General features: G+C 41.8%; 1 protein-coding gene across 2 annotated transcripts in view; it reads left to right on the top strand.

Moving 5' to 3' along the window:
• Window positions 1–310: 310 nt before the first annotated feature.
• The window catches only part of clic2 (chloride intracellular channel 2), a 41,655-nt gene continuing 16,598 nt past the window's right edge, over window positions 311–25,367 (top strand). The window contains exons 1-3 of one of the 2 annotated variants that reach the window (XM_072594699.1): window positions 311–538; window positions 19,042–19,097; window positions 22,018–22,127. In XM_072594699.1, the coding sequence (XP_072450800.1) occupies window positions 496–538; window positions 19,042–19,097; window positions 22,018–22,127 (209 nt within the window). In that variant the 5' untranslated portion in view covers window positions 311–495. Of the gene's footprint in view, window positions 539–7,913; window positions 8,105–19,041; window positions 19,098–22,017; window positions 22,128–25,367 lie in introns of those variants that run through there. The other variant, XM_072594700.1, reaches the window with a different exon arrangement.

Genomic DNA, 25,367 nt, shown 5'->3' with positions numbered 1-25,367 from the left:
ATGATTTGTGCCTTGTAGGGAGTGGACAGACTATGGGAAGGCAGGAAGTGAGTTACTCACCACAGCATTCCCAGTCTCTGACCTGGTCTTGTAGCCACTGTGTTTATGTGGTGAGTCCAATTGAGTTCTGGCCAATTATAGTTCCTGGACTTATCATAGTGGGGGATTCAATAATGGTAACACCACTGAATATCATGGGGTAGTGGTTAGTTTGTCTCTCATTGAAGATGGTGATTGCCTGGCATTTGTATGTCATGAATGTCACTTGTAACATGTTAGCCCAAGCCTAATTATTGTCCAGATTTTGTTGTACTTGAACACAGACTGGTTCAGTATCTGAGGAGTGGAAAATGGTGTTGAACATCATGCAATCCCCAGCGAACATCCCCACTTTGGACCTTATGATGGAGGGAAACTCATTGATAAAGCAGGTGAAGGTGGTTGGGCCTTGGACGCTATCCTGAGGAACTCCTGCAGAGATGCCCTGGAGCTGAGATGACTGACCTCCAACAACAACAACCATCTTCCTATATCCCAGGTATGACTCAACGAGTGCCCCTAATACCCATTGATTCCAGTTTTGCTAGGGAATCAATGGGTATCAATGGGCATCCTCTCTGTGCTTGATCCACCAGTGTAAGGTTGTCAATAGTTGAACTGGAGATGGTATCTGCTGATATATAGAACCTTGCTTACTTGTATTGGTCTTGTATGCAAATCACATGAGATGAAGACAAAATTGTTATATCTGCAGAAGCATTTTTGCGAATTTTTTTTTACTCCAACAGTGAGATTAGCAGTTTATGACCAGTCTCCATAAAGAAGTGTCAGACACTTTATGTAACCTGAAAATCTCTCACAGGTCTATATAACTAAGAGTGCTTCATTTTCAATAACTCCAAGCCAAGTCTCTGCATCTGTTAGTACTTCAACTGTTTTCTTCAGCTGCTTTTAGAAGAGAATTGTTCCAATAACTCTGTCTGAGGCATCTACAGCAATAAAAGTCAAGAATGATTGCTTCCAGTGGGTAAAGACTCTGCAAAGGTCAACACAACTTTGATCTTCCCCTTGATGTGTGTCTATGCCATACTTGAAAAGAATTTAAGTTTTTCAAGGATTCAGTAATAGGTGCCAAGTAAATATTTTACCAATGTCTGATATAAAAATTGCAGATGAAGAGTCACCAGACTCGAATGTTAATTCTGCTTTCTTCCCAAAGGTGCTGTCAGACCTGGTGAGTTTTTCCAACAATTTCTGTATTCTTTTGTTTCAGATTTCCAGGATCTATAGTCTTTTCTTTTATAAAAGAAATTGTTAACCATTCTCTGAAAACTTTGCAAATCAGGTAGTGACTTTAGAGCATGGGGCTCTTTAACTGTCTTTGTTCGCTTCATTTAATGCCATCCTTGTTGATGATATGTCCTGGAAATTAGATAGTCCTCGATGAACACACATTATTCATTGAAGGTAAGGCCTGCTGCCAGTAGTCATTTCAAAATTGTATGCACTCTCTGATTATGAATTTCTGTCAGTTCTGCATGGATTGGGATATCATCCGTAGGCATAGATCACTGTCCAGTCCTTGCGGGATGGTTTATATCATATGTTACATATTCTCTGGAGCTGAGGCAAATCTGTTGTCATAATATCATCCAAAGGGAACGATGAATGGGGTAAGGCTCACCTAATGAACTCTTCCAGGATCCACGGTTCGCATTAAGCTTAAATGAAGAGCTTGCTGTTAGAGAACTGGAAGCTTTCATCGACAGTAATCATGGGATAGATTTCTCTATCTATTGTGTGTTTGAGAAGTGTAACATCACAACATATTCTGATAGAATGCTTAGGTTTTGACCCAATGACCATGCTTGAACACCATTGTGTTGGCATGACACCTATGAGATGGTGATCTCCTGAAACTGTGGCTTACAAGGCATCCAGAAGGTGGCAGAGTAGGGTTCCTGAGCCGGGGCTCATTCAATTTGATTGCTTTTCTTTTCTTTATACTTATGTCTTGTCCAGAGCTGAGACAGCATTGGCGATGGTGAGGAACTCCAGCACAGATATGCGTGAGCCCAGTGTGTGCATGGTAGTGGCAGCGAGTGAGCCCCTACTTTCTTTTCCAGAGCCAACACAGGACCTGGCATCGGGATCAGCCCCGGCCACATTGACGGAGGCAACGTTGGGGGCTTAGGCCCAGCGGCACAGGATGGTGCCTGAGGATTGGCCACTTCGTCACTGGTTGGCCACTTCGTCACAGTGCTGGTGACGGCGAAATAGTATGGAAGGGCAACACAGCAACATCGACAAGGTGGGCAAAAGATAATGCCTGAAGAGTGGTGACTCCCACCACAGTGCTTGGTTCCAGTGGAGATGGTGGTTAGGCAGTGGAGGAGGGATGGTGGCAAAGATGTTGTTGATGATGGACTCTCTTTAAGCTAGCTCTTTCGGGTTTTTTTCTTATTTTTGAAACCATTCACAATAGTGCCGGATAGTGGCAACAATAGAAAAGCTTTTCACTCTATTTTACTGTTTTTCTCGCTGTAAAATACAAGTGAAAATTTTTAAAAATCATTCAAAATCATTCATTCCATTAAAGGATGCGGAATCTTCCAACATGTGCTATATTCTGTGGAATGTTTTCCAAAACCAGTGACAAGTTCTTGCTCAAAATGACTCTTTCCTTGGTTTGTGAGCACTTGCATTTGGCAGAGTCAGTGCAGAGAACAGCATGCTTTCTTGCTCAATATTGTGCTCTGCTGATTATGGATGAGATGTACCTTTTCTGAATAAGAATAATCTTTATGCTTCAAATGTGATGTTGAATTCTCTATAATTTCAGGAGTTGTCCCACCCACCCTATGTAATATAAAGTCAGGATGTTACAACCATTTTTACTTCAACCAAGTGTTTTTCAGACAGTACAGCAATACTTGCTCTGCTGTCAAGTTGAAATGAGTTAACCTGTGTGATCTGTGTTATGGAGAAAGTGAGGACTGCCGATGCTGGAAATCAGAGTCGAGAGTGTGGTGCTGGAAAAGCACAGCAGGTCAGGCAGCATCCGAGGAGCAGGAGAGTCAAAGTTTCAGACATAAGCCCTTCATCAGGAATCATGAAGGGCTTATGAAGGACTTTTGCCGAAAACATCGATTCCCCTGCTCCTCGGACGCTGCCTGACCTGCTGTGCTTTTCCAGCACCACACTCTCGACTCTGATCTGTGTTATATCAAGTTCAGATGAGCCATCTATTAACTCCTAATGAAGATTGATTGATATCTTTCAAAGGTGCCATATTACCATATAATGTTATGTGTACTATTGAAGATATGTCTTGGCATTCTGGATTATCTTCCAACAATGAAGATGTTAACTTCTTTGTACAAACAAGCATTATAGGTTCTGCGAATCAATGGCTGTTTTTACCATTCTCTGGAAATGTCCCACTTTCTTACGAAAGTTGCATTGATGCAATAAAGCTGGTCATTGTTTCTGTTTGCGTGGTTTTCTAATCCACATCTGGATTAGAAAATCCAGCATTTGCAGCATTAAAGGATTTAACAGTGTTTTGCTCTGGTTTATGAGGTGATGTTTTCAAACCTTAAAAAGTTGACCAAGCCTGATGATCTTGGACTCAATTGGTTTTCTGTTCCCATCAATCTTGTGTGGTTTGCAATTTTCAGTATCTGCCCCATCTGGACACGTGATCATTTTTTGATGGTATGAAATCTGAAAGAGATGGATCAGGAAATCAAATTGCAACTTTGTAATTAATAATTAAAACAACATCTTTACAAAATTCTGACAATGTGTGAAGATCATAAAGCCACAGCAGGTTGTCTAGGTAACCAGAATGCTCTTTTCCAATCTCTTCAATCAGGCAGCAGTTACTGAAGCTTGGACACATGCATCAACAGGTTCAAGAACAGTTTCTTCCCTGTTGTTATTATACTGCTGAGCAGACCTCTCTAATTTCAAATCTAACGTTGATCTTGCTTTTGTGCACCTCCAGTGCACTCATAACCTTGTAGGCCTTGCTCTGTCTAAGCACCCTACGATCTAAATGTCCTTGTTTGTATAATCTGCTTGTACTGTTCGCAAATCAAAACTTTTCACTGTACTTAGCTTTATGTGACAATAATAAATCAAATCCTTTATTAGATCCACCTCACTCCATTACACAATTGGTATTTGATTTAAGATCATTTTCAGATGCTCTTACAATATGATCAAAGACCTCCTTCTGTTCTGTCAGATTCTCTATTTTTTTAAAACATGACCTGTAAACAGACAAGAAAAGTGTGGCGCTGCGAAAGCATAGCAGGTCAGGCAGCATCCAAGGAGCAGGAGAGCTAACGTTTTGGGCATGAGCCCTTCATTGGGAATTCCTGACAAAGGGCTTACGCGCGAAACGTCGACTCTCCTGCTCCTTGGATGCTGCCTGACCTGCTGCGCTTTTCTAGCAACACATTCTCGACTCTGATCTCCAGCAACTGCAGACCTCACTTTCTCCCACTGCTCTTTGTACTGTTGAATACTGCATCCACAGAAGCTGACAGACTCGGTATTTTTGAGCTGCTGAACTTTGATAGAGTCATAGAGGTGTACAGCACGGAAACATAACTTTCAGTCCAAATTGTCCATGCCAACCAGGTAACCTAAATGAATCTGGTTCCATTTGCCAGCATTTGGCCCATGTCCCTCTAAACCCTCCCTATTCACATACTCATCCAGATGCCTTTTAAATGTTGTAATTGCACCAGCCTCCACCACTTCCTCTGGCAGCTTGTTCCACACACACACACACACACACACACACACACACACACCACATTCTGCATGACAAAGCTGCCCTTTAGGTCTCTTTTAAAGCTTTCCCTCTCGCCCTAAGCCTATATGCCCTAGTTTTGGAACCCCCACCCTGGCGAAAAGACCTTGACTATTCACTCTATGTGCCTCATGATTTTATAAACCTCTGTAAGGTCACTCCTCAGTCTCTGACACTCCAAGGAAAATAGCCCCAGCTTATTCAGCCTGTCCCGAAAGCTCAAACCCTCCAACCCTGGCCACATTCTTGTAAATCTTTTCTAAACTCTTTCAACTTTCACACCATCTTTTCTGTAGCAGGGAGACCAGAATTGAACGCAATATTCCACAAGTGGCCTAACCAATGCCCTTACAGATGCAATATGTACATTAGGTTTTCTGTTTGGACTTTTTTATCCTTTCTTCTCCTTGAATGGGCGTAATTTTTGCATAACTGAAGATGTATTCAAGCTGGCACTGTCCAGTCAAAGTCCAAATTTCTATTCATCATCTTATATGTGAAGTTTTGTCCACTCCTGCAACCTAGATGGTTCACATAGATTCATAGCCATCTCGGTGAAGCATCAAGGATGTCTTGGGGTCAATTCACTGCCACAAATCCTCCTTACCTGTAATAGTCTAGGATACAACATGGAGAAGCTTGCCTACAGAATGTGTTAGGTAGAAGATAGGTTGAAGTGTTAGTAAAACAAAGTATGTTTATGGTTTTAGCCATGATTTTGGTCATCATATTTAAGGAAAGATATTATTTCATTGAAGGCAAATCAGAGAAGGTTCAGTAGGATGATCCCTGGTTTGGAGGGATTGTCTTATGAGCAATGGTTAAACATGTTGGGGCTCTACTCATCTGAATTTAGGAGAATGGGGGCTGATGTCAATGAAACATATAGCATTCTTAAGGGGCTTGACAGGGTAAATGTTGCCCTTTTTGCAAAATTCTAGGAGCAGAGGGCATAGTCTCAGAATATAGGAGCACCAGGTTAAGACTGAGATGAGGAGGAATTTCTTCTCTCAGAGGGTTATGAGTGTTTGGAACACTTTGGCACATAGAGAGGTAGAGGCAGAGACCTTGTACATATTTCAGGCTGAGATAGATTAGAGTCTTAGAGTCATACGGTTGAGAAACAGACCCATTATCCAACTCGTCCATGCTGATCAGGTTTCCTAACCTAAACTGGCCCAATTTGCCTGCGTTTGACTTATATCCCTCTAAAACTTTCCTATTCATGTACCAGTGGGAGTATTGATAAAAGGTAAAGTCACCAATGTCTCAGCAGACCACAGGGCTGTTCCCTCATCAGAGAGAGATGACTAGTGCTGGTTTAACCTAAGGGTCACCATACCTCCCACAAGGAGGAGAGATTGCAAAGGACAGTCCTTCATTGTAACCCCAGCCAGAGCAGGAATTGAACCCATACTGTTGGTGTCACTCTGCATTACAAAACCAGCCGACAGAAGTCTTCCTGGAGACAGTGGCCTATATCCTGATGAGTGCGGATTACATGATATCAGTTAGCCTTTTCAGTTCCTAACTGCACTATACAAGAAAGAACAGCCGCTGTTAACCGAAAGAGGCAGGTAGAGAATGACAGCCAGATTGGCACCAAGTTGATGATCAACATAACAGAACCACCAGATGATGTGGCGAAACTTTCTCCCCCTCTGTCATCCAGACAGTCATCCACCATGCTTCCTTCATTCCCTGTCCTCTGTTCTAAACCTCACCCCCCCTCAAACATAATAAAGACAGTCACCCTTGTCCCCACCTACTATTCCGCCAATCTCTGCATCCAATGCATCACCCTCAAACACTTCCACTAACTCCAACTGGACTCCACCAACAACATGATCCCCTCCCCACCCTTTCATGTCTTCCATAAGGACCAAGTCCTTGGTCAGTCTTTGGTTTGTGCCACTCTCCCCACCAAACCCTCCCCACCCCTCTCAAATCCCCAGGATGCAAAACCTGCCAGCACACCACCCATTCTCACCTCCATCCAGGGCCCCAAACTGTCCTTCCAGGTGAGACAGAGGTTCAGCCGCCTCTCCTCCAACCTAGTTTAGTGTATCTGGTGCTCTCGATGTGGTTTTCCGTACATCAGTGAAACCAAATGTAAACTCAGGGCACGTTTTGCCAAGCATCTCAGCCAGGCCTGTAAGGGCCAGCCTGACCTCTCGGTCACCACTCATTTCACTTCCCCTTCACACTCCCGCTCTAACATGTCCATCCTCCATTGCCACAGTGAGTGAGATCACAAATTGGAAGAACAACACCTCATCTTCTGGTTGGGCAGCTGACAGTCCAGACCACTCAACATTGAGTTCTCCAATTTCAAATAACATCCCTTCCCATCCCCCAACTCCCTCACCAGCCCTTCCCCCTCCCTTCCATTCCTCTAACTGACACTTCCTTCCAGCTCCCAACCGGATTCATTTCTCCAATTGACCACCCCCTGGCTGTACCCTCAACCTGTGTTCACTTATTACTACTTCACTACTCTGCCTCTCTTCTCATCCAATACCGTCTTGCATCCCTCCCCTTTATCTGCAGCTCCCCCTATAGCTACCCCTATTCTTGAAGAAGAATTACACCCCAAACGTTGACTCCACCATCTCCTGCTGCTGCCTGGCTTGCTGTGTTCTTCCAGCCTCCTGCCTGTCTACTTTGGATTCCAGCCTCTGCAGTTTTGTTGTCAGTGACCCAAAACCTAGCCTTCAGCACAGATAAGTCAGCAGGTCACACTAAGGTGCATGAAAATGCCTTTACACTTCTTTCCCTCACTGAAGTGATATGTAGGAAGAGTTGAGATTACTGGTGGGGATTGAAATAGTCCTGTATTTAAGCTTCTGAAAGATAGTGATATCATTGCAGAAATGGCTTAAATGTGTAGAGTATGGTAAAATTCTACACTGGTAAGTCAATAAGGCTTGAAATCTAAGAACAAAATGACAGAAACTTGATGACCTTGTAAACTCTGTCAGTTTAACCTTGTGGAAGAAGGAGCCCTGTTAAAATCCATGGCCTGTGTTGGTAATAATTAATTCACTACACTGAATTCAGTCCAAGATCTGTGGCAGGAAAAACAATGCATAAATGTATAACAGAAATGGACCATCAACAGTTGTTGACTTGGAACTGGAGAAGAAATTCATGCTATCAAGCCTTATGGAATATTTTGAAGAAGTAACATAAAGACGACATTTTTTAACATTGGCCTGACAGAGCCGTAAAAGTCTGGGAATTTCACCATATGCTGCACATCAATCTATTAAATGCAAGGTTAGTAGTATAGCAGTATCCCAGCTGTTCAATGCGTGTCTGAGTCAGTGACAGAGTTTGTCTGAGCGGGAGTTTGTGTGAGTGTCCGAGCTGGAGTCTGTGTGAGTGTCTGAGACAGAGTCTGTGAGAGTGTCTGAGCTGGAGATTGTGTGAGGGTCTGAGTTCGAGTCTGTGAGAGTGTCTGAGTCGGAGTCTGTGTGAGTATAGGAGTGGGTGTCTGTGTTAGTGTCTGAGCCAGTGTTTGTGTGAGTGTCTGAGTCGGAGACTGTGTTTGTGTCTGAGTCGGAGTTTGTGTGAGTGTCTGAGTCGGAGTTTGTGAGAGTGTCTGAGCTGGTGTCTGTGTGAATGTCTGAGCTGGTGTCTGTGTGAGTAACCAAGCGACGGTACCTCTGCTATTTTCTGAGCTGTCTTTCTATTACTGCGACCCTGGTGCTGTGTGGCAGCAGTGCTAACCACTGAGCCACCGTGCTGAATAAATAATCCAGTTCATCCCTCTGTCTTGAAGAACAAGGTGACACGCAGTAGACGAGCAGGTCCATTGTCTAATTCTGGCATCTTGTGCATTGTTAATTGTAAATGCTGCCCCACTGGTGACTGCTTCTGCTGTTGCCTTGGGCCCAAGCTCTGGGATACAGTCCTCTCATCCTCTCTGGGTGTCTTTCAGGTACTCTTTGAATCTACCATTTTGGCCAAGCTTTGTGGTATTTAATCTAATACCTACTTACGTAACTCAGTGTCATAACTCTGTTGTCTAATGGCCCTGTGAGGCACCCTGGGATACTTTCAGCATGTTCAGGGGGCTATATAAACATAATGGGTGGAAAGCTTATAGAAGCCTGAGCAATATTGGCTCTGGTGAGAAGTCCAGGCAGTCCCATCTCAAATTTATGAGCTTCTTGCTCCCCCTTTAATGCTTTTCACAAGTACCATGGAACGATTGCCACCTGGCAATGGTGAATTGCCAATTTTGGGGTGGGGTTGGCTATTGTTTGTTATCAGCACAACTCACCTCATTAAAATTCAGCTTCCTGTCTCACCAAATGAGCTGGGCAATGAGAAAACTCAACATGAAGGTCAGAGCGGGTATCTCAGAGCTCCTTACTCCAAAGAGTCACCTTGTTGTTTATGACTGAACAACTTCTCAGGGCTCGACCCATGGGCACCTGCCATCTATAGACACTGGCATCTGGCAAACCCTCATGATCATCATGAGACCGAACAACGTCGCTTCATCATTAGTCATGAGAGTCTAACGATGGTCTGTACTGAACGCAGTGAGAGGCTGAAGGTTTGGTGTGGTTCCAGAGTCCGTAAACTGTGGGAGCATTGCAGACACTCCCTTCTAAATAGCATTGGTCACTCATTTAGCACAGCAGCATCCTCAAGTTGCTGCACATGCTGAGGCTAAATGTGAATGGATGATGGAGACATGTCCCTGGTTATCACAGTGTAGCTTATCTCACTGTATAGTGCACACCTCTGAGCTGCCAATGAAGAACGTTCTAAGATCTACGAACCTCTTTCACTACTTCAGATGCTGATGTTGGTAAGTTCCAGCAAGTGTTCTGTGCCCCAGCTATTGGTGGATGTCGGTCACTGCGGCTGCCTTCCTAAGTAGGTAAAGGTGAATACAGGAGGATGAGAGCTAACAGCAAGCCTAGGAGCAGTGATGTGCTGTCAGGGAGAACGAGGAGTCCTCAGCTCAGAGACAGCTCACAGCTGTAACACCCTCAGGATACATGGGGTGCGCAAGATTCCAATTCCTGGGGATGAATGAGGCACATTTTCAATGCAGAAACTGTGCCATTAACTGCACACACTGAGAGATCCATATGTTAACACTGTGAAATCTATCGACAGGAAGGGGATCTGTTCTATTAATATTCAGTTGATCTGCGATCATTATTACCACTTCCTCACAGTGTATGTTCACTACCCTGGCAGCTGCCATTACTCCCACATCCTGGAGTACTCTCAGATACTTGATGCCTGACAAAGTGTGGGGGGGGTGGGGGCTGGTGGGCAAGGGCTACCTACCGTGACACTGGCTTACCACACCATTGTACAATCCCTTGGTTGATGTGGTGCCCAGGTTTAATGCTGCCTGTGCCTGAATCAGGGCCAGGAGGAGATAAGGCAAACTGAAGATGTAGTCCCATTGCTTGGACTAGTATGGGGGTCTCTTATATAGTCCATATTGCATCAGCCTGGCGTGCTGTACTCTGCACAATTGGAGTAGGCAACAGGGACTCGGAGAGCAGTCTTTCAAGGAAGAAGATAAGGACATTGGAGAGTAGGAAGTTGTCCTTTCCTTGACAAAGCTCAATGGAGCCAGGCGCTATGAGCAAGACAGAACTTCATTAATACCTGCTTCCAACAGACAGGAGCTGAGAGCAGCAAGCAATTGTGGACTGTAAAATATTTGTGCTCAAGCTGCTGGAATCTGGTTTGCATTATCAGGGTGGACTTCAGCCGCTATCAGTTTTCTTTGTGTTTGCATTGCTGTCTGTAAATAAAAGCTCATGTTAGCTCAGGTCACTTGTTGGTTGGCAATGTGACTTCGTGGCTTTGTGCTATCATGTTGCCAATGAGAGGCAACACTAGGTTCCCAACTCTTGACTAGGTAAACAGTACCCATCATTTCAAGTTTCAACAATACCCATCATTCTGCAAATATCCACTGAGTGGCGAGCTGTTCTGATACATGGCTTTGATGGGGCTTTGGATATGGCAGACACCATAGGTTCAGGTTAAACTGGCTAATGAGGTGAGTTCGAAAAGATACGGTGAAAAAAACTAATTTGGCTTCGTGATGTAAATCCCTCTAAACAATTCAGCACAGCTCGGAATTAGCCAAAATGATAAAATTCAGCTCAATATTGCTGGCGGACAATATTGGAGGACAGAGAAGCAGTGCTGGACCATCTTGGGTCAATGCTACAGTGATGGAGATGAGGTAGGCACATAAACATTGTCTGGCTTTTACCTCCATCTTTATGGGCACAGGCAAATCATGAATCTCAATGCTCCTGCACAAAATCCATCCCAATTTATTACACCCTATTCTCCACATGACTGAAAAGAAGATCCAAAAGAGATTTATAAGCATGATACCAGAAGTGAAAGATTATAACTACTTGAGAAAACTGAACAAGCTGTGGCTCTACTCTCAAGGAAACAAAAAGCTGAGGAGTATTGGAGATCTTTATAATTTTGATAGATTAAACACCAAGATCTTTTCACAATCAGGGAATATAAGTCGAAGATAGTATCCAGTAGAAATGAATTTTTTCAAGTTGGTTAGAACATGAAAATTGCTGCCTCTTAGAGCAGTTGAGGCCAATAATGAAAATCCATTTAATGAGAAGCTGTATAAAGATACAAGGCAGAAAAAAATAGAGAGATATGGTAATAGAATGAGATGAAACAAAGTGGGAGGAGGCTTTTTCAACTTTAAATTGCAGAATGGATGTGTTCATGACTTCAAATATAGATGACCTTCGGGGCGGCACGGTGGCACAGTGGTTAGCACTGCTGCCTCACAGCGCCAGAGACCCAGGTTCAATTCCCGCCTCAGGCAACTGACTGTGTGGAGTTTGCACATTCTCCCCGTGTCTGCGTGGGTTTCCTCCGGGTGCTCCGGTTTCCTCCCACAGTCCAAAGATGTGCAGGTTAGGTGGATTGGCCATGCTAAATTGCCCGTAGTGTTAGGTAAGGGGTAGATGTATGGGTGGGTTGCGCTTCGGCGGGGCGGTGTGGACTTGTTGGGCCGAAGGGCCTGTTTCCATACTGTAAGTAATCTATCTAATGGCTTCTATCTGTATTACAAATGCTGCACCATTCACCATAGATATTAATTGAGCGCAAATGTATCAAGCTATCTCCTGAACAGCTCAGGCATCATTTTGTATGGACCTGTATGCATTGAAAATGGATTTGGCACATTTGCATTCCTGAGCAAATGGTTTCATGCTTTTGGAGCTTTTGAAATATGTGTTTGTCACAAAACATTATCTAAATTACAGGAATCTTACTTCCCCTGACTTTCTAAGATTTCTTCATCAAAGTTTCCATTTTCCTGTTGCTAACTCCCAAGACCTTTAATCATCATTGTTTCCGCTGTTCATTTCACTGCTAAGAATCTGGATGGGAGGGGTCACCATCTCACTTATTTGACTGATTCCCTTAACTAGAATGTTATATTTGGCTCTTCAGGTCTGTTAAAGTAATTTCAAAACTAGCTATTACAATAAACATTTTTAGATAAGAGAAATTCCTAGGATATGGGTATTTCCAGAAAGGTGACCATTTATTGCCCATCCCTTGTTGGTTTTTGTGGTGAGTCACCTTTGTCACTTGCAACAGTCTATGAGGTAAAAATTCTCCTACAAAGCTACTCCTGGAATTCTGTGATTTGGACTCTGTGACGATGAATCAGTACTGGTATATTTCCAAGGTAGGCTAGTGTGCAAAGTAGAGAGGAATTCAGAAATGATCAACCTCCTGTACATCTGCGTGTGCTCCTTGGAAGCAGAGATCAGAGGTCAGAGGTTTGGGATGTGCTGCCAAAAAGAAACCTTGCCAAGTTGTTGCAGGGAATCCAGTGGATAGTATGGAACACTTTGTGTTTGAAATAAAATCAAAAAATGCTTGAAATACTCAGCAGGTCTGGCAGCATCCATGGAGAGATAAACAGCAAAAGTGGATTTTACTGTGATCCACTCCACCGGTCATACGTTCAGCAAAGATAAATAACTATGAATGTAGGTTTGCTCGCTGAGCTGGAAGGTTCGTCTTCAGATGTTTCGTCACCATACTAGGTAATATTATCAGTGAGTCTTCGGATGAAAAACTGATGGTATGGTCCATATTTTATTTATGTGTTTGGGTTTCCTTGAGTTGGTGATATTATTCCCTGTGGTGATGTTATTTCCTAAGATGATGTCATTTCCTGTTCTTTTTCTCAGGGAGTGGCAAATGGGATCTAAGTCATAGCTTTTTTTGATAGAGTTCCGGTCGGAATGCCATGTTTCTAGGAATTCTTGTGTGTGTCGCTGTTTGGCTTGTCCTAGGATGGATGTGTTGTCCCAATTGAAGTGGTGTCCTTCCTCATCTCTATGTAAGGATACTAGCGAGAGTGGGTCATGCATTTTCTGGCTAATGAATGTTCATATATCCTGGTGGCTATTTTTCTGCCTGTTTGTCCAATGTAGTGTTTGTTCCAGTTCTTGCAAGGTATTTTGTAAATGACATTGGGTTTGCATGTTGCCTGTATAGGGTCTTTCAAGTTCTTTAGCTGTTTTAGTGTGTTGGTGGGTTTGTGGGCTACCATGGTGTCAAGACATCTGAGTAGTCTGGCAGTCATTTCAGTGATGTCTTTGATCTAGGGGAGAATGGCAAAGAGTCCTGGGCATGTTTTGTCTGCTTGTTTGAGCTTGTTGTTGAGAAATTGGCGGACTGTGTTCATTGGGTACCAGTTCATTTTGAATATACTCTATAGGTGACTTTCTTCTGCTCTTCATAGTTCCTCTGTGCTGCAGCGTGTGGTGGCTCATTGAAATAATGTTCTAGTGCAGCTTTGTTTTTGGATGTTGGGATGATTGCTTCTGTAGTTCAGTATTTGGTCCATATGTGTTGTTTTCCTACAGAAATTCTATCAACAAACATATTGACTTGGATCCCATTTACAACCCCCTGACAAAAAGAATGGGAAATGACATCACCACAGGAAATGATGTCACCACAGGAAATGACATCACCAGCTCAAGGACACCCAAACACATAAATAGAAAGGGGGCTGTACCACCAGTGCTTCATCCAGAGGCTCACTGATGATGTTACTTAGTTCACGAGAGAACGTTCGCTCTTTTGCCCTCAATTGTCTTTTATGACAGAGAATTCCACGGACTCACCACTCTCTGTGTGAAGACATTTCTCCTTGCCTCGGCCCTAAGTGGCCTACCCTGCCTTCTTAGACTGTGATCCACGCTCTGGGCTCCCCAATCATCAGGAACATCCTTCCTTTGTGTAGCTTGTCTAGTCCTGTTCAAATTTTATAAATTTCTATGAGACTCTGCTTCATTCTCCTAAACTCCAGTGAATATAGACCGAACAGATTCAGTCTCTCCTGCTTTCAGTCTTGTTTTCACAGGAATTAGTCTGGTAAACCTTTGTTGCACTCCCTCCATAGTCAGAACATCCTTCCACAGATAAGGAGACCAAAACTGGCCTTCAGATGGCAAATTGTACATACTCTTGGTGAACTTTGAACGAAGCAATTTGCCCATTCAATAAATAGCTTGTAAACAACATTGTCATTTTTCCTGCAACAGTTACACACTCTGCTAGTTTCCCATTTGTTGAGCATAATGGTGGTCATGGGCAGTTCAAAGCTTTTAATTACAAGCAGACGTATAGATCAGTAATGGGAGTACATCCTTCAGCATCTCCAGCAATACAATAATGACTGAGCTGAATGTAACCTCAAATCTGCATTCCTGCCTACCTCTGATCATTTCTTAACCCCTTGGTTTACAGAAATCTATCTCCCGGTACCTTAAAAATATTCAAGGATTCTGTTTCCACAGCTACTTCAAGAAAAGACGTCCAAAGACTCACAACCCTCTGAAAGAAAACACTTCTGATTTAAAAAGGTGGCCCTGATATTTAAACAGCGCCCTTAGTTCACCCACACAAAGGGGCATCCTCTCCACATCTTGGCTGATTAAGTCCTTTTGGGTTTTGTTTGTTATAATCATGTTGTCTCTTACTCTTCTAAACTCCAGCAGGTACAGGCATCGCCTGTCCAACTTTTCCTCATCGGATAGCCCACCGATTCCATATATATTTACCTTCTATGAACTCCCTCCAAAGCATTTGTATCCTTCCTTTGATAAAGTTGGGGAAGAGTTTCAGCAGCATGCAGTATGGTCATGGAGAAGTAGAAGGGGAATCCAGGGCCAACCAGATGGTCCATGGACAAGTGAAATGGGAAGCATTTGGCATCCTGTGTTTTGTCATAAAAGGGTCATCAATTAAAGTATGAAAATGAGAATCCTAAAGCACTGTGTCCAGACTGAACAAATGTGTATATATCTCAGGGTGTTAGCTGACAGAGTGCTTAAAGACTTTGAGTTCACCTTCAATATCTCAGTTATCCCTATGGATGGTGATCTCGGACAATGTCCTTTCCAATGTATGGAAGACCAGCCGAAACTGCAAGTTCAGCCATGTCCCACTGAATGGTCAACACACCATGGGACGCAAACATGACCATTCAATGAAGAGCGAAAGAAAGCAGAATAATGTTTCTTCCACAGTAAAGGACTCTGAAACAACAATGCTTCCCAACTACCAGACAGCCATTTAACAAAGCTAGTCTCAACAAAAATTGATGGCCTACAGATAATTGAAGTGGAAATAGTGAATTTTTATTTCAATGGAATGTCAAATCTCAATTTCCTGGTAGCAGGAGGTCAGATGAGAGATAAAGTCAGCATATTGTGACTCACACCAGCGTGTATGGGTTTTTGTTGTGATACATATACATGTCATGAATAGTCATTAACATAGAATGAAATTACAAAAGATTTTATGTATAAAATAAAGTCAGCAAAATACAAGGCAAGGCATACAAATGGCTCCACTGAACATTACTGGCATTTTAAATCTTAATTGTAATTGTCAGTGAAAAAGGAAGAAGGAGGGCAGAATTAATGCATGCTTCCAGTTACATTAGGTACAGCCTAATGTAGGTAAAATTCCCCTCCGTCTTATGCTTGAAAATGCTACAGAATAAATGGCAAGTTTAAAGAACATGAACTACCTTGCTTTCTGAGTAACAATTATGGCTGTGTTAAACCTTCGCTCGACAGAAAGTTTGAGGAAGGACTAAGGTATTTTGAGCCCAATCTTATAGAGTTGAGTTCCCATCTAACTGGCTTCTATACCACAAGGAAGACAAGAAGGAGGCTGGTCGAACATAGCAAGCCAGGCAGCATCATGCTTGACTTGCTGTGGTCTTCCAGCTTCCTGCTTGTCTACCTTGGATTCCAGAATCTGTAGGGTTTTTTTCTCTAACCAACTCTATACCACAAGCCTTGCAAAATTAGCAGTTATCTATATGCATGTTGTGTTATATTATTACCTTTTCATGGTGGCACAGTGGTTAGCACTGCTGCCTCACAGCGCCAGCGACCCGAATTCATTTCCCGCCTCAGGCGACTGTGTGGAGTTTGTACGTTCTCCCCGTGTCTGCGTGGGTTTCCTCCGGGTGCTCCGGTTTCCTCCCACAGTCCAAAAAAAAAATGCGCAGGTTAGGTGAATTGGCCATGCTAAATTGCCCGTAGTGTTAGGTGAAGGGGGAGATGTAGGGGAATGGGTCTGGGTGGGTTGCGCTTCGGAGGGTCAGTGTGGACTTGTTGGGCTGAAGGGCCAGTTTCCACACTGTAAGTAATCTAATCTAACCTAATCTAAAATAATTATGAATTGAAGATATCAGAAGTGTTGAAGAATATTTAAATAATTTAGGGGAGGAAGCCTAATTGGTGTCAAGCAGATCTTTGTGTTTTGGAATTTTAGTGCATGATTATGGAAAGAGTGAGTTTTAATAAAATGCTTGGAGTCCATAGAGTCATAGAGTTGTACAGCATGGAAACAGAACCTTCAGTCCAACTCGTCCATGCCGACCAGATATCCTAAATTAGTCTAGTCCCATTTGCCAGCATTTGGCCCATGTCCCTCTAAACCCTTCCTATTCATATATTCATCCAGACGCCTTTTAAATGTTGTAATTGTACCAGCCTCCATCACTTCCTCTGGCAGCTCGTTCCATACATGCACCACCCTCTGCATGACAAAGTTACCCCTCAGGTCCCTTCTCAGTCTTACCCCTCTCACCTTAAACCTATGCCCTTTAGTTTTGGACTCCCCTACCCTGGGGAAAAGACCTTAACTATTCACTCTATCCATGCCCCTCATGTTTTTATAAACTTCTTGGTGGAAACAAAATTAGTTTCTGCCAAATGCTGATTTTCACTTTAATGGTATGGACAGGATGTAACATTTTTAAAATTTATTTCAATGGATGTGAGCAGCACTGACAATTTCAGTCTTTATTGGCCACACCTAATCAGAGGGTTAATTGCTATGAGTCTGAAGTCCCATGTAGGTCAGACTGAGTAAAGACAATCAATCTCAAGATCTGCAGAAAACCATTTCAGATTGAGATGAGGAGAAATTACATCTCCCAGAAGGTAGTGAACCTGTGTAATGTTCTGCCTTGGAAGGCTGTGAAGGTGAAGTCACGAATATATTTAAGAAAGAAATAGATTTCAAGAAGCGCTAAAGATGTATGGGGAGGGGACAGAAATATGGTGTTGAGATAGAGGATCAGCCATTATCATGTGGAATGATGGATTGATGAGTTGCATATCCTGCTTCAATTACTATTTTCTAGACAAAATCTTATAGGGCTCTGAGTGACATGGGTGATAGCAGGATTTGTGATAGAATCAAGTGGGTCGTGCAGAAAAAAATAACAAAGGAACTCTGGATGCTGGAAATCGGAACCAAAATCAGAAATTGCTGGAAAAACTCAGTGGGTCTGGTAATACCTGTGGAGAGAAAGCAGGATTAAAATTTCCAGTCCAGTGACCTTTCTTCAGAAATCTTGGAAGGCTGATCTCAATATCAAGAGCATTTTATTCCATCTTTTATGCTTTCAATAATCAGCACACTGGGCAGCAGCAAGTTTCCACCTAAAGGGATTTATTGCTTGCTAAAGACCTTGTTGATGTCCCTTATTATAACTCCGCTTTCTACCTGGCCAAACTTGCCAAACAAGCTAGAGGTCAAGACAACTCAACATAGCAGTCAGAGGGGTACCTGGCAAATTCAAATGATCACTTGCTGTAAAGGATCTCCACATAGACACTGAGCACCAAAATCCCAGGGCAGGCTCCATCGACTCTAGCCAGATTCATACCTGTTCCTTTTAGTGCAGATGAGGAGGTGATCCAAGGGAGTGAGTAGGCAGTGCAGACAGCATCCATGTCAATGGTGTCTGGTGTTGTGGTGGATAACAGTGAGTGAGAAAAGACTTTGCATGTGATAGTGCAAATGGTAGAGCCATGGACCTTAATGGGAATTGGGTACAGTAGCTGAGATAACATGTGACATATCGGAGAGAAGGTTATTCATTATTAGTTGGGTGATAATAGATGGTAATCAGCAGCAAGTTTTCTTGACCATATTTGCTTTGATTCCATAAAACCCCATGGATCTGAACTCAATGTTGTTAACTCTCAGAGCTGTCCCAAGAGTATACCACTGCTGGTGGACCAGAGCCAGTGTGAGAGGAGATATCTAGGGATTTAATGGATCTCTTTCTTTTAATTCTGGTATCTATTTCTATTGACAGGTCTTAATGTGTGCTATATTCAAACCTAAGGTTTGTGAAATTTAAATTTCTGCTTCTGTGTTTGCCCATTGGTCTCAGAAATACTACATGATATTAATTGGAATATCTTCTTATTTTTGTGACTTTAGCATTTGACTGTGTTTTTTTTTGTCCTGTTGTTTGAATTTTATTTCCTGTATTTTGCTGTAATTAACATTGGGATATTGCTGTGTCATTGTTGTTGCTAGCTGCCTTTTTAAGTTAGAGACCACCCTCTGCTTTGTAAGAGGGAAGCACAGTGTTGAGACAAGCAGGACGTTACACCCTAACTAAAGGGAAAACAGAACTCTTGCGTGCCTTGTGGAGGCTTGTTGCTGCTGAGGTGACTGCAGTATCCTGTACCTTGATAGAAGCTCTCAGAAAAGTGGATTAAGCAAAGACACTGCCATACTTGTTTGGTGCTTCTTGTTGCCTCTCAGACTCCTTATGAAAACGGTCTTTAAACTTGGACTGCTTGTTTGACTATTCTCTGTTCCAGCAATGGCCAAACAAGGATCTGGCAGGAAAAACCCAGAGATCGAACTTTTCATTAAGGTAAAATAAATCTGATTTTTTTTTCATATCAGAAAATTGCATAAAACCTATCTCTATGGTTAAAGATTGAGTGGATTTTGTTTTTGTTTCATCCGGTGAGTTTATTTGTTAATTGAATAATTTCTTTATTCAAATAAGTAACCATTGTTTTATGAATACTGAATTGTGGTGTAAGTTAGCCTGACTCTATATCAATGAGCAGTAAAATGAATTGGAATATTGCTTGAATAATACATAAGTTATGACAGCATTGTATTTTCTTTTGTTGAGGTATGTTATGTTTACCAAGCTTGAGATTTACTTCACATTTTTTAGAGATAAAGAAGTTAACAGCCACTAGAGTAAAATTGCTGATTGCGTTATAAAACAAATTGAAATTTTGACAGTATTAAATAGATTGTAATCTATTTGTCTACCTATGCTATCTCTTGCTTGTACACCAGTGTTAAAAGGACTACATTGCGTGGCAAGCAAATCCTGTTGAAACTGAACCTGATGTTGAGTTAGGGAAAGGAACTGGACTGACTCCTTGAATCCAAAAGGGATGCAAGCCAATAGCAAAACAGCAGAAAATCCCCCATTGTTTCACTGTCTCTACCATTATTAAATGAGCTGATGTAACACTTCCCATAATATAATAACCCTTTCCTGTCTTTTTGTGGGTTTTTTTCCCGCAGTGGGTATTGACTGCCTTCTGTTTTTTTTCTAACTTAATATTCCTTGTCAGTTCCCCAAATAAGAGTGCATGCATCTTCTTGTCTGAGATACAACTTGAATTAATCAGATTTTTTGGAGACCAGTATTGATCTTCTCTGCGTAGAAATAGCATACTTTAAAAAAAATCACAACTGAGACTGTGATGGCAACAAACTAAATCACTCATGCAATTCTACTATGTCCAACAAAGACTGGAAGTTGTAGCACCCATCCATCAGGACTATAGAAATCATACTGTAGATAGCTTCAGATAATTACCAAACACTACTGGATCTGAACCCTGAGAAAGAATTATTGTTTCAATATTCTGGCAATATAGGTAAAGTTTCTCTATGCAAGGGCATGAGCTAAGCAGTAACAGCGATAATCAGTTATTTGTTTTTCTTACTCCTCTTAGACTTGCTGTTTCATTTTTTCACAATTTCGAACATTCATGCTACAAGTTTAATAATAAATGATTGCATCGTACACAGATGCTAAAGCAGCAGTGTAAGTCTGCAGGCATGATGTGAACTGCCTCCCAAGTGAAGAGTGGCTTGGTTAGAAACAATCTTGCCTGCAAACTGCAAGGTTCTGGGTTCAACTTCAGCTCCAGGGCTTGAGAATATAATTGAAGACTAACACTTCAGTGCAGTACTGAAGAAGTGCTGCGCTGTTAGCAATGCTGTCTTTTGGATGAAACATTAAACCAAGATCCCATGGTGCCTGTTTGCGTGAATGCAAAAGTTCCCAAATGTTGTTTTCCTTGATGTCCTGGGAAATATTACTCCTCAAGCAATATTACAAACTATTGGGCATCCTCATATTGCTGTTTGAGTGTTTCTGAAGTGTGCATGTTGGTTGCTGCACTTCCAATATAACAACAGGGGTGACACTTCAAAATTAAAACACTGAGGCCCATCCAGTGATCGTGAAAATCACTACATAAATGTGTGTCTTTCCTTTTGGAGAATTATGGAGTGCAAATCCAATTACCAAAGCACTTAGAACATTTTTTGGGTGCTCTATACCCACTACATTATAAAGTAAATAGTGACAGACCCTTCAAGTACATACATCTCAAACATTCTGGAACTTACTATATTTAGGCCTGTGCCATAGACTCTCCTAAACAGGAGCCAGGCCATGGAGAGTATCCTCCGGGCATAGAATCTAACCAACAATTGCAGAATAAACTCACCCTCAGCTGACAGGGTAAACAGTTCAATTCTAAATATTGTTGGTTCTGTCCTGCCAGTACATATTTGAGAAGTCATCAGTGAGCTTTATCAGCCATTTCCTGATGGTACAATTTTTCAGTTATCCCTAGGATGGAAGTCTTATCTAAAACAAACAGGGTGTCAGAAAATGAAGCTCCAAGCTCTTTGAAAATAAAACGTTATTTCAGATATATATAATCACAAGTCACTTGGCAAGATCATGTTACAAACTCAAATTGGAGTGCTCAAATTCAAATATACAGAAACGTACTTCCTTCCTCCCTAAAAATACATTAAAATAAATTGTTACCACCTCTGTTATGGCAGAGAGGGATTTGATAAGAACACATATTTGAGATAATATCACTACCCTTCTGAATGCATGATATTTAGTAAGTTACTTTCATTTTTGAAATTTACAAATTTGGATTAGACAACATTGAATTTCTGAAGCAGTACTAGGATTCCAAAGAGTAAGATGTTGATATTTAATGCATTCTGCAATTTGAGTTTCAAACAGTGTTATTAGTAATGACCATGATCATTACATTGCCGACTATGACTTAACCTGTTTCCAGATCTTCCCTATCCTGAGCCAGTTAACCCTTTTATGGGCTGACATAAGAAGCAGGAGTGAAAAATAAAACCAAGCAATTGTGAATTTTACATTATTTTGGGTAAATATGACCAAACACAGATGTTAAAATCCTTCTTATAGTTCATTGGCTGTGAATTTGGTGGGAACATCTTGACCTTGGGAAAAACACTTTATGGATGGTTTTTACTTCCATCTTTATAGACGAGGGTATCTAAACAGGGAGTTCTAAATGGGCACTTCTACCAAACCCTTACAACTGAAGTTATGCAATCATTGCCAGTTCTCACTTGAATGTATGTGTAATAAACATGGTATGCAGCTTCTGACATTAGCTTTGTTAAAACAGAATACTGCAGATTATTTACTTGAGAACCTAAGATTGTTATTCCATTTTCCTTTTCTCCAGGCTGGTTTCGATGGAGAGAACATTGGAAATTGTCCCTTTTGCCAACGTCTCTTCATGGTTCTGTGGCTGAAAGGAGTCGTCTTTAATGTAACGACAGTGGATATGAAAAAGTAAGGCCCATAGAGCTGGGAGGGACTTTATAACTTTGCAGCATTGCAGTGAGAGTTAAGGCACGGTTATCATATTTTAAGTCAATCTATCATAAAGGCTTATCCATAAACTCTATCAGAAACATACTGGTTTCTATGGTTTGAAAGCAAAGGATGTCAGATGAAAAGATTGTTTTGCCTTTGTAGCTCAGGGGGTAGTGCATTTTCCTCTGAGTTAGAGGTTATGAGTCAAGGTCATAGTGCAAAGATTGAATGAACAGAGTCAAAGCAGCACCAGGAATGTGCTGCACTATTTGGTGCGTTGTGTTGCAGATAAAGCATCAATCCAAACTCCTCCCTCTCCTCTCAGGTGGGAATATTTTGCTGTTCTGAAGAACATCAGGGATGTTCTCTTGTGTGCTCTGGCCCAATATTTCTCTCACAATCAATATCTCTACCTGGTCATTATCATCTTGTTGTTTGTGGGAGCTTGCTGTGCACAAATAGGCTACCACATTTTAGATATTCCAGATTTCAGATTTGATTTGATTTATATATCTCGGTACTGAAATAAATGTTGTTTTGCATGCAGTACAGGCAGATCATACAATACAGAGTAGATTAGGGTAATAGAACAGAGCAATGAATACAATGTTGCAGCTGCAGAAAGTGAGATCAATATTCAATTTAAAATTTAAGAGGTCCATGCAGAAGTCTGATAAAATGGGGAAAAGCTGTTCTTGAATCTATTCATTCATGTATACAAACTTTTATGTCTTCTGCCGACAGAAGAAGGTGAAAGAGAATATAACCAAGCTAGGAGGCATCTTTGATTATGTTGTTTGTTTTTCCAAGGCAGTGGGAAGTATAAATAGAGTCAATGGATGGAAAGCTGGCTTGCTTGATAGTTTGGGCTGTGCTCATGACTCTTCATAGTTTCTTGGGGTCTTGGGAACAGCAGTTGCCAAACCACACCGATAGAATGCTTTCTATGCTGCACTTGTAAAAGTTGGTAAGAATCCTTGTGGAAACGCCAAATTTCCTTCGCCTTCTGAGGAAGTAGAGACACTGTTGTGCTTTGTTGACCATTGCGTCGACATGGGTGGACCAGGACAGATTCTTGGTGACTACACTTCAAAAGTATGTCACTGGCTGCAATGTGATTAGAAACATCCTGACGTTGTAAAAAGTGCTTTATAAGTGCAAGATTTTTTTCTCAAAATCTTTGAACGTAAGAATCAAAAGCAGGAGTAGGCCATCTGGCCCTTCGAGCCTGCTCTCCCATTCAATAAGGTCATGACTGATGTTTTCATGGCCTCAGCTCCACTTACCACTCTTGCCATCTCCCTTAATTCTTTTCCTGTTCAAAAGATTACCTATCTTAGCTTTAAAAATCATTGAGGGAGCCTTAACTACTTCACTGGCCAGGGAATTCCATAGATTCACAACCCTTTGGGTGAAGAAACTTCTTCTTAATTTGGTCCTAATTCTGCTCCATCTAACCTTGAGGCTATGCCCGCTTGTCCTAGTTTCATCTACCAGTGGAAACATCCTCTCTACTTCTATCTTATCTATTCCCTTCATAATTTTATGTGTTACTATAAGATCAACCCTTATTCTTCCAATGAATATAATCCCAGTCTATTCAGTCTGTCATCATAAGCGAACCCCTTCCACTCCAGAATCAATCTAGTGAACCTCCTCTGCATCTCCTCCAGTGCCAGTACAGCCTTTCTCAAGTAAGGAGACCAAAACTGCACACAGTATTCCAGGTGTGGCCTCACCCGCCCAGTGTACAGTTGCAACATAACTTCCCTATTTTTAAACTCAATCCCTTCAGCAATGAGGGATGAAATTCCATTTGCCTTCTCAATGGAAGTTGCAGACCATATGCAGACCAACCTCCTGCGATTCATGCACAAGGATGCTCAGGTCCCTCGTGTAGCAGCATGCTGCATTGTTTTTTACCATTCAAATAATAGTCCTTTTCACTGTTATTCCTAGTGAAATGGATGACTTCACATTTATTAACATTGTACTCCATCTGCCAGAACTTTGCCCACTCACTTAAACTATCTATGTCCGCCTGCAAAGTTTCACGGTCATCGGCACACTTTGCTCTACCACTCATCTTAGCATCATCCGCCAACTTTGACAGACTACAAGATATCAATGTAACTGTAAGTTAATAAAATTAGATCAGAATTCAAATGATAATAAGAGATGCTGTGATGGAAATTGATGAACACCAGCTGTATGAAACTGACTGTCTAAAACGGGCAGCTTCTTTATTATAATTTGTTTTTTCAATAGGTTTGGAAAATATTGCTAAGCTTTTACATTTACAAGCCAAGCAAAATCAGCAATAAGTCTAGGAGGAAAGTGTCCAGGAATAGTTTGAGTGATTGTTCTGTGAGCTTCAGTGGATAGAGGATTGGATATGGTGCAAAACATTGCTTGCCAATTTGCTATAAATCCATTCTGTGCTGTTAAAATATGCAAATTCACTACCTCCACCCTTACTGTGTGCTGAACAGGAAATAAAATGAAAGATGTCTACTTCCCATCCTTTTCCTACCCCCACACCTGGTTTACCTGGATGGCCATTATAATTAGGTGGCTAATTCATAAATCTAAACTATTCACATAAGTAAGGCATCAGACATATTTAAATAGTACACTGAATGGAGCATCAACTCAGGATATTCAATAGAAGTGGCCAGAGCAGATGTTGAGGCTCTGGAAGATAAATTAAAAGTATATTCTCCTTTTACACGTCGTTTGAAACATAATGCATTCTGAAAGGCTTTTCCTAAAAGCTCTGAGCTCAGGTTGTGTGGCGATTTTCGAGACAGTGAAGTGACAGGAAATGGAGTGAAAGCAGTGAGGGTGAGACAGAATGGTAAGGATGTGTCAAGACATGTATTGGTAGTTGAGCATCATTGAAACCCAGCTCGAACGTGTATTGAGAAAGCTTGTTTCAAGGAATATTTACACGAACGATCGCAGGGATGAAGGGCTTGTCTTATGAGAAGTGGTTGAGGGTTCTGTGTCTGTACTCAACGGAGTTTAGAAGGATGGGGGGGGGGGGGGAGTGGTATCTGATTGAAATTTACAGAACACTGAGAGACCTGGATAGAGTGGACATGGAGAAGATGTTTTCACTAGTAGGAGAGACTAGGAACTGTGGGCACAGCCTCAGAGTGAAGAGATGACACTTTTGAATTGAATTGAGGAGGAATTTCATCAGCCAGAGGGTGG

This window comes from Chiloscyllium punctatum, chromosome 25 (assembly GCF_047496795.1).
Source record: "Chiloscyllium punctatum isolate Juve2018m chromosome 25, sChiPun1.3, whole genome shotgun sequence".
Lineage (NCBI taxonomy): Eukaryota > Metazoa > Chordata > Chondrichthyes > Orectolobiformes > Hemiscylliidae > Chiloscyllium > Chiloscyllium punctatum.
Note: the sequence above shows the minus strand (reverse complement) of the source record. Positions and strands in the feature narration are given on the sequence as shown.